Genomic DNA, 9,362 nt, shown 5'->3' on the forward strand with positions numbered 1-9,362 from the left:
AAATCTTAGTGGATTTAATAAAAGGTTCAAACCTTTGCTGAAATAGCAGAATTATCCTCTAAAAACATCTTTAACAAATGGTCATCTCTCCTTTGTTTGAAAACTTTCAGTTACAAAAAAGTCATTGCTTCCTGGGTAGCTAGTTATTCCACTTCTAAGTATTTCTAATTGTTAGAAGTTTTTCATCATATCAAGGTGAAATTTTCTCTCCATAGCAGGCCTCCCTCCCACTTCACATACAAACTTCAGTTTGTCTTAACCTTTTTCCTTTAGATCAAAGCAGGAAAAACTCCAATTCTTTAATAGTGTTGAGGTCAGTGAACATGATCTGTCTCCTCAATCCCAATACCAAGTCTTGTGTACATGAAATATTTCTTATTACAATTCTATATGACATTTGATACCTTGCTACTCTTTAGTTCTCCATTTTAATTTCCTACTAACAAAATTCAAACAAAAAGTTTATTGAACTTTTCTTTATTCTACAAGCAACAATATCAATCAAGGTTGAAGATCCAATTTTCCGAATTCTGAAGAAGGAAAATCTTCTGGAATTAGATGTTTTTTGCACTGTTATAATGGAGTAAAAAGCACTGGGGGACATTTCCGAACTGATGTAATTTAACAATTCCCCATATGTACAAATTTGATGTTGTCATCACTCTGCCTGTGGAATGAGAACAGAAAAGTGAAGTGAGGATCAGTAATATGCAAGCCTATTTTCTGACATCAAATTTTAGAAGGTTTGTGGATAGTTTGGGGGTTATGCTGAGCTTCCTGTTACAGGCAGTATTTAACGAGAAAATGACCACTTGCAGATGATGTTGCAGAGCAGATTCATACACTGAATAAAAGCAGCATCTCTGATATTTCTTTTTCCACTGAGATTCCATGTTTATGTGATATTATGTTCCTGTTGTTCTACAAACTTCTTCATAAAACATTGTTTCTTTGCTAATTGAAAAACCCCCACCGTTTTCTCTCCACTCAATTTCTCTCCACTCCCCAATTTTCTCTCTAGCAATAGAGCTACCACTCATAACAATTTAGCATAGGAATGAAAGGAGCAACAACAACCAAGAACAACAACAAAATTCTAAAGAAATGAACTCATTGGCCATATTCCAAAATATATTTCTCATTTTTTTACTGGTAAGTCCATGAAAACTCTGTTGGGAGAGAGCACATATAAGCCTTCTAATGTTTTATCTTATTTCTATTAAAATGACCATAGTTGATGGTTGTTTATCAATCAATATCAGATCTTTGCTTCTTTCCATTTCATATTACTATAACTTTCTGAACTTTTTATAATAAAGCAGATATCAATTCCTTCTTGTCTCAAAGAATTGCTGTGTCCAAAGAAAATTCACTTCCCTGAAGACAGCATTTTTGCTATGAGCCATTAAGGTAGGCAGATTTCCAAATGGAAAATCTATTATTGTCCTCAGTGAGACCAGGACTTGGATACACCTGGGACAACCTCAGACAACCTCTGAAAATCTAGGGAGATACCTCTGTCACAATAAGGCCTTAGTAGAGGTATGCAGACATATTGAAATTTAAAACAGTTAGTAGTCAAAGATGAGACCAATCTTTTGAAGGAAGTATGATGGACAGAATTATAAATACTTTGTGTCAACCATATATGTATGTGCCTCTGTTTAATTTTTGAATTGATAAATATAATGAATCATGGGTGTGAAGAAGAAAGTATGCATAAAAAAGATCAAAATCTCTCACTGCCTCCACAGCGATCTCTAGTCATCATTTGATTTGATAAATAGAATGAATCATAAGCATGGAAGAGAGGATATATGAACAACTATATATATGTATATATACTTAAGGAGAAATAGAGATATAGCATATCAGAACTTAAAGGCTTCATGGAATCCTGTGTACTTATAGAATAAAAATGAATATTGAGTATTTGAGTGAGTTGTCCAACAGTAGCCTACTAGTTATAAATTTATAAATATTTTGATTGTTTATTCTGGAAGAAATTGCTAACATGATTGTTGACTCTGGAAGCAATATACTGATCATCCTGTTTAACTACTTTTATATCCTAACTTTATACATATGTGGATAGACTATGGAAGTATTTAATTAATTCTTCATATGGAAACAGAGAGCCAAAGAGTTTAAGGGATTCATTCATTTTGAGCCATACTGATAGATCTGACACAGTGTCATGGTAGCAACACTGTGTTCAAATCTTGGCTTTGTCTTTACTTTCTTTATATATTTTTATACTTTTTAAAAAAGATAGTAATTTATTGGTATGTATAATAATTATAAAATTAAAATTCAAGTTTAAACAAAACATCCTTTTATTACTATGTATTTGATACCAGTTGGCATCAAATTCACAAGATTTCTTAATGTGTCATAAAATCAACATTTTTGTCAGTTTAGAAATTAAGCATACATTTAACAAAAATCTATGCTTTTTTGATATTTCTTTCTATTTCTTTAAGCCTTAGTTTCCTTATCTATAAAATGGGTATAGCAGTGCAACCAGAGGAAGGGAAGAGTAATGGAGAGAGCAACTGTAGAAGAGTGTGAATCACAAGGCTAGGAGAATCACTGCTACATTTCAATCTGCTGGGAAAAATGTTTCTCATTCCCTAGTCTCATCTATCATTCAAGAATATGTTTCTTTTGTCTTAAACACTAAATTCTTGACCATGACAACCCCTAACTGAGTAACAACCTATTAATTCTCTTCTTTTCTATTTAATGTCACTACTTACTTAACAGCATGGCAGAAAGCACATTTATTGCCATATGTTTGCCCATCAGAAGCACATATTGGTGTTAACTCAAGAGTACACATTTGAGGCTTTCCTGGTGACAGTTTTTCATACCCACTGCAATCAATCTGAAAAATCAATAATAGACATGATCCTTCTTGAATTTTTGCAAACTCAAGTACAAAAATCTGTAAATGCTTAGGTCTCTAGGTCTGAAAAGGAAAATGGTCAGGAAAAACTGTGAAAATCATGCTTACCATCTACACACAGAACCTCTGAGACCAATTACCCACCCCCTATTAATTTCTTCTTCTATATTTCATAGCCATGGAAAGATAAGGAGCTCTGTTTTCCAGAGTTGTAATCTTCTGTGGAGTAGACAATTATTAAATATGTAGACTATGCATAGCAAGAAGCAACATGACAGAAAAGATAGATAGCCAGTCTGCTTTGGAGGAGGGAAGAACTTAGTCCTAGTCCTGCCTTTTTTTTTTTTTTTAATATTGGTTGTATGATCATGTTGACAAGTATCTTAACAACTTTTGTGATTCTGACAGCCCTCAACATTTATAAATTACAGCCAAGTTGCTGATCTGTATTGGTAGAGGATTTTTCTATACTAAAAGTCCCTATAACATTGTTTTTTGATTTATGACCTTGAGCTTTACTTATCCTATCTGGATATCCCCTTGGCTACTAGCCCTTGTGAACTTGATTTGTATTTATTCAGAACATGACTTTATTATTTTCATTTGGAGAAAAGCCTATTGGATGCTGAATCAGAATGGCATTTGGCAATAAATCTCCATATCTAATAAATTTTGCACTGGTTTTCCTTCAAAATAATTCAGTTGAAATTTGGGACCACATTTATTTAAATTACTATGTTATTACAAGATGGGGAAATAATACTGAAAGTTTTGACATTGAGAGACACTTACTGGTATCTCTAGGACTGACTCCACATCTGAAATAGAAATAAAGAAGTAGTCAAATAAGGAAAAACCAACATGGTCTAAATGATCCCACAGTGCTCCCCTTCTGCTTTCTTAGATTCTGGAAACTTTTTCTTTTAACATGACAGAGTTCCATTCAATGTAATGAAAGGAAATATCCTCTGCTTTCAACATGTCTTAAGTTCTGTTTCTTTAAAATGAAGTGAATAAAAAGTGAATAAATCTTCACTTCTGAAGATGCTTTCAGATTTAAAATTCTATGTTCTAGGATCTGTTCTATTCTAACAGATTCAATTCTGTCTTTGATATTAATTTCAGAATTCCATTTCATCTCTAAAAGTACATTTATCTCTCACTTCCTTCAGGACCAGCATTTTACAATGTATGCTTCTTCCTTCATAATTTTGTTTGTTCCTAAGTCCCTTCAAGCCTTTTTAATACCTGTACTGTCTCCTTAGTTCTCTTCTAAGCTTGACATTGCATAGAGAAATATAAATGTATTTCTTTTAAAGCTCTTATCCTGAATAGGAAGCCTGTACAACTTTCAGGTATTCTTATCCAGGGACTCTCTGTGTCAGTCATTGGAAGGGGACCACTAACATTAGGTTTAAGCCTAGTTCAGGAAAGAGATACTCACTTAAAATGTTCATCAGTGTCAGCATTAGAAATATAGCTACTGCCTTCATGGTGTAGGTTCCACTCCCAGCCAAGTGCAGTGAAGGGAGTCAAAGTGAGCTGCTGTTCTGTATTCACCTTCTGTGGGATCAGCATTATATATAGGCATGAATGCATCTTGATTGTGAAATTACTCTGTATAAATTCAGGCCCTTGGAAACAAATATTGAATCACTTGCTTATGAAAAATTTAGCGTTAGAAATAAGCATCAGAAATAAAGGGTATTCACCAGATTCCTGGGTCCTGTCACAGCTAATCTTTTTCTATTCTGGTTTCTCACACACATGAAATCAGTAGACTTTCCTTTTGTAGCAAGAGCTTATAGTGATATAGTACCCTATGTTTTGTAAAGCATTTTATGAGATTTACATCATATGATCCCTCACAATGCATTGTGAGATAGTAATTAAAAATATTTTATTAAAAAAAGAATAAGAAAAATAAAAATAAAAAAGAATACAAAACAAAAGAGAACATTGTCACGTGCCCAGCAGAACAAGTAGGATTCAAAATATATAACAACAAATTAACAGTTCAAGAAAAAAAAATATATATACATATATATGTACACACACACACATACATAACTGTAGCTTGTTTGGGGCTGGTAGGAGAAAAAGAATAAAGTAAATAAAGTGAACAACAGAGAAGCAAAAAACAATTTATAAGGAAGTAAAGAAAATAAGAACGTTCATGAATATAATTTCTTCTACTAATACACACACACACACACATGCACACACATACATATATATATGCTTTCTTGATTTGGTAATTTGTTGTTCTATATTGTGAATCTTTTTTGATGTTCTGCAAGGCATATGACAATGTTTTCTATTGTTTTGTATTCTTTTTCTGTTTTTTTCAAATAAAATAAATTAAAAAAAAAAAACAAAATAAATTGAAAAAAAAATTAGGGATGCTCTTCACATTGGAAGAGTAAGGACAGATTAGGAGGGCTGCAATGTGAGCCTGGGATGATGCCCATTCAGTTGCATAGGAAGGCCTTGGGGAGAACAAAAATTTCCCTTTCTGGTCCCAATTGGGGTCATAACAATCCAGCTCATAGAGAAAGCATAAGGGGCATAAGACAGATGATTGTTCAAAGTATTGGAAATGCAATTCCTAGAAGTCAAAATACAAATAAAGTAACAGAAATTAGTCAAGAAAATGAAGAGACCCCCTCAGCCTTTTTAAATAGACTTAAGAAATGTATGAGGAAGTAAGTGTTCAGAATTACGAAAATATGATGCCACCCGGCAAAGTCTGCTTAGGGTATACTTTGTCACCAATTTGTGACCATTTACAAACAAAAACTCTAGAAGCAGGAGGGGTGACAAACCATGTCCTTGGATGAATTATTAGAGATGGCCCAGAAGATATTTGAAGCCAGAGGAACTGAGAAAAATAAAGATAAATGAATATTCAAATCATGTTAGTCTCTAAAACAGCAGGAAAAAAAAACAGGGTCATGTTACAAACTGTACAGATAATAGCTAAATCTTTTATGGGAAATCAGGGCAGCCTAGTGGAGGCAGGACCAGTTATCTTGGATTCCAACATATGGGTGACAACAGAGGAAGAAGGCGGCTAAGACAGACCCCACTGATCTGCTTTGAATGTTGATTCAAAGGACATATGAAGAGGGATTACCCAGAAGAAGCAAGAGCAAAAGCTCTTCTCCCTTATGAAATTGGAAGACTGGGGGCATCAAGGGCTCATTGAAATGACCCACCCAGAGTCCTTGATAAATTTTAGGGTAGGACCAGAAAAGGAGGAATTAGTTTTCTTGATAGACACTAGAGCCACTAGATTCTCTGTAACTCAATTGCTTCAGGGATCCTGATTGTCTAAAGAAATTCTGAATTTTGAATCTAAAAGGAGAAAATTTTATTGTACCTCTTATTGAGCTTTTGGAATTAGAATGTGCTGGGGTGCTGATCTAAGAGAAGTTTCTGCTAGTTCTGGAAGTGGGTATAAATTTTTTAGGAAGTGATTACAAAATTGTCAAATTGATTCCACAGGAGATTATACCAATCAGAAGAATTGCTATTGAAGGGGAGGAAGAAAACAGAATTAATCCTATAGAAACTATTTTGGAAAAATTTGAGACTCCTCTGGTTACCCAGGTCTTACAATATGTTGATTTATTGGAAAGAATAGAGAGAGCAGTGAAGCCTCCATAAAATTGCTAAACTACATAGGGAAAGAGGAGCTCTGTTCTCAAAGAGAAAGCTACAATTTGTAGAAAGAGAAGTAAGGAATTTGGGATAATTAATTAGTAAGGGGAGTAAGAAGCTAGATCCCTAACAGATGGGTGGAATCCTCCAAACACCATTGCTCAAAACAAGGAAGGAATTCTAGAAATTTCTGGGATTAATAGGGTATTGTAGAAATTGCATTGATGCATATGCTACTTTGACAAAACTTCCATATCAGCATAGATATTGGAATAGATATTGGAAGAGGAACCTAATTGAATTAAATTCCACACTGTAGGACACAGGAGTTTTCAACAATTAAAAGAGGCTTTAATGTCATCTCCTATTCTGGCCCTCTCCTCCTTAAAAAAATCCTTTCTTTTGTTTGTTTATGTGGACCAAGGAACAGCTTTAGGGATACTGTTTCAAATAAGAGGAGGGCAAAAAAGAATTACAGTCTTCCTTTCCAGAGTATTGCAGCTGATGGCACTGGAAATGGCCCATTTGTATTTAAGCTGTTGTAACTACAGCTATATTATTGGAGACAAGCAGAAAACTCACTTTTGGTAGGATCTTTATAGCCAGTGTTTCTCCACCAAGTAAGGTTCATTTTCAATCAAAGGGCTGGGAGATGGCTCATCAACTCCAGAATGAGGCCATACTCCTATAAAAAGATGATTTGATATTAGCCCAGGATCATCATTTGAACCCTGCCTCTTTTCGAACTACCCCCGGTCAGGAAGGCCAGGACAAAAGCATTATTGTTTAGAGATGATTGATTTTCAAAGAAAAACACAGGAAGATCTGCAAGATTCCCCAATCCCAGGGGTTAGTAATTTATTCATAGATGGATCCTCCTGAGTGGTAAAAGGAAAAAGGAGGAATGAATATGACATTGTGGTGCCACAGTTCCCTTTATTGTCTTGACTCAGTTTCCCTAATTGTCCTGACTTAGTTTTCCTAAATTGAGCTATTTCCCGAAATTGTTCTGACTCAGTTTCCCTAAATTGTTCTGCCTCAGTTCCTTGAATTGTTCTGCTTCATTCTCCCTGATTTCAACCCCTCCTTTTCTGCTCATTAGAACTGAGATAATTAGGGCTGTGGAAATCTGGCATTCCAAAAGATGAGACTCCAGATGTCTTATCTCAAATGCCTAATTGGCATTGTGTATATCTCTAAGTTTCAGACTTCCTGGCTCTAGTTGGATACCTCCTAAGTCCTCTCAATTTGTAAGAATTTATGTTCCTATCCCAACCTGTCAGAACCAGATTGATGGTCTCTGCCTGGAGATTTTCACTCACCGGAATTTGGACTCCACCCCCTCACCCCGCCTTTGTCTACTCCAGCTTAGAAACATTTATATGTCATTGAGAACTCACATTTGCTGCTGGATGCTTTAAGACATCAGGCCTGGGGCCAACATGCCCCCAGCACAATCTCTCCCTTTCAAATAAAATATTAAAAATTTTCTAATCTCTATCTTGCTGTTCAGTTTCTTTGGCATTACAATATAGTTGATGGAGATAGAAGTACTACAGTTGAGGTTTGCACAGACCTGTGCACTTTATGCAGCCAATCAAGCCCTGAAATTATTGGAAAAGAAAGAAGAAAATATTTATATTGATTCTAAGTATGCCTGGGTAATGGTATATGTGTGTGGAAAAATTTGGGAAGAGAAAGGTATGGTCAATAGCAAGAGCAAGGAACTAGTTCATACTACACTGTTATTACAAGTCTCTCTTACTCAGACCATTGCTATTGTACATCAGCCTGGTCAGGTAGAGGAAACCATCTGGCAGATGAGGAAGCAAGGAGGGCAAGGAATGAGGAACTTGAATGGGCCGATCCTCTGTTGGTCTTGGTTCCCTCTTTCCCTCCCAAGTCTAGCCCTCCCAAGAAATGATGGGTCCGAGACTTGGGAGCCAGAAGGATTGTAATGATAAATGGTGTCTCCCTTATAAGTGTTAGAAGTGTTGAATAAGGCAAAGATGAGGCAGATTTTACAGCAGCTTCACCAGGGCAGCCCCTGGGATGCCCAAAGCTTGTGTGATACAATCTTGACCCAGTTCCTATCTTCTGGCCTGTATACCCTGGTATGCCAACTGGTGGATGGCTGCCTTATTTGTTGAAATACAAATAAGTCTGCCTAGTGCCAGGCACCAGCAGGAAGAAAGCCCCCAGGAATTAGATCTTTTTGGAGCATACAGGTGGACTTTACTGAGCTACCCTCAAATATTTTTTTGTCGTAGTGGATCATCTGATCTCACAGGTAGAGATCTTCTCCATGACCCAAGCTACTGCTCGGGCCATTAGTAAGACCTTATTGGAACAAATTAGATATGGGATGGTGGATAGGATACTCTCAAACCAGGGAACTCACTTTACTTTTGAGGCTTCCCAGTCCCTGGCAAAGGTCTTAGATATTAATGGGAGTTTCACACTCCTTGGCACCTTCCTTCCTCAGGTAAAGTGGAAAGAATGAACCAGGAGACCAAGAGGCAACTTACTAAATTGGTGTCAGGAACACCATTGCCATGGGCTAAATGCATCTCTTTTGCTACCCTCAGAATTAAGACTGAATCCTGGAGGGATATTGGGTTATCGCCTTACAAACTCTTTGGACATCCTTATGCAGGAAGAGGAGATGGAAACTGGAACCCATATTGACAGAAGAGACAAATTCCTCAGGAATTATGTACACTGCCTAAAAAAAATTTGTGTTCCAGAATAAAGGAATGATTGCTTAGACTCCACCACTGGGATTCCCTGT

General features: G+C 36.1%; 1 protein-coding gene across 1 annotated transcript; it reads right to left on the reverse strand.

The window, feature by feature from the left end:
* Positions 1 to 488: 488 nt before the first annotated feature.
* SPINK9 (serine peptidase inhibitor Kazal type 9) lies at positions 489 to 7,252 on the reverse strand. The gene is made up of 5 exons (XM_031949513.1): positions 7,154 to 7,252; positions 4,353 to 4,542; positions 3,701 to 3,726; positions 2,760 to 2,887; positions 489 to 667 (listed from the first exon to the last, which is right to left on the reverse strand). Exons 2-5 carry the CDS (start codon positions 4,399 to 4,401, stop codon positions 622 to 624), a joined length of 249 nt encoding a protein of 82 aa, XP_031805373.1. The 5' UTR covers positions 4,402 to 4,542; positions 7,154 to 7,252; the 3' UTR covers positions 489 to 621.
* Between the last annotated feature and the right edge of the window lie 2,110 nt (positions 7,253 to 9,362).

Source organism: Sarcophilus harrisii, chromosome 2, assembly GCF_902635505.1.
Source record: "Sarcophilus harrisii chromosome 2, mSarHar1.11, whole genome shotgun sequence".
Lineage (NCBI taxonomy): Eukaryota > Metazoa > Chordata > Mammalia > Dasyuromorphia > Dasyuridae > Sarcophilus > Sarcophilus harrisii.

Coding starts and splice junctions, on each gene's coding strand:
- SPINK9 (XM_031949513.1), bottom strand. CDS start 4,401: ATGAAGGCAGTAGCTATATTTCTAATGCTGACACTGATGAACATTTTA. Junction 3,727..4,352: donor GACACTGATGAACATTTTAA/GTGAGTATCTCT, acceptor TTTCTATTTCAG/ATGTGGAGTCAGTCCTAGAG. Junction 2,888..3,700: donor AGTCAGTCCTAGAGATACCA/GTAAGTGTCTCT, acceptor TTGATTTTTCAG/ATTGATTGCAGTGGGTATGA.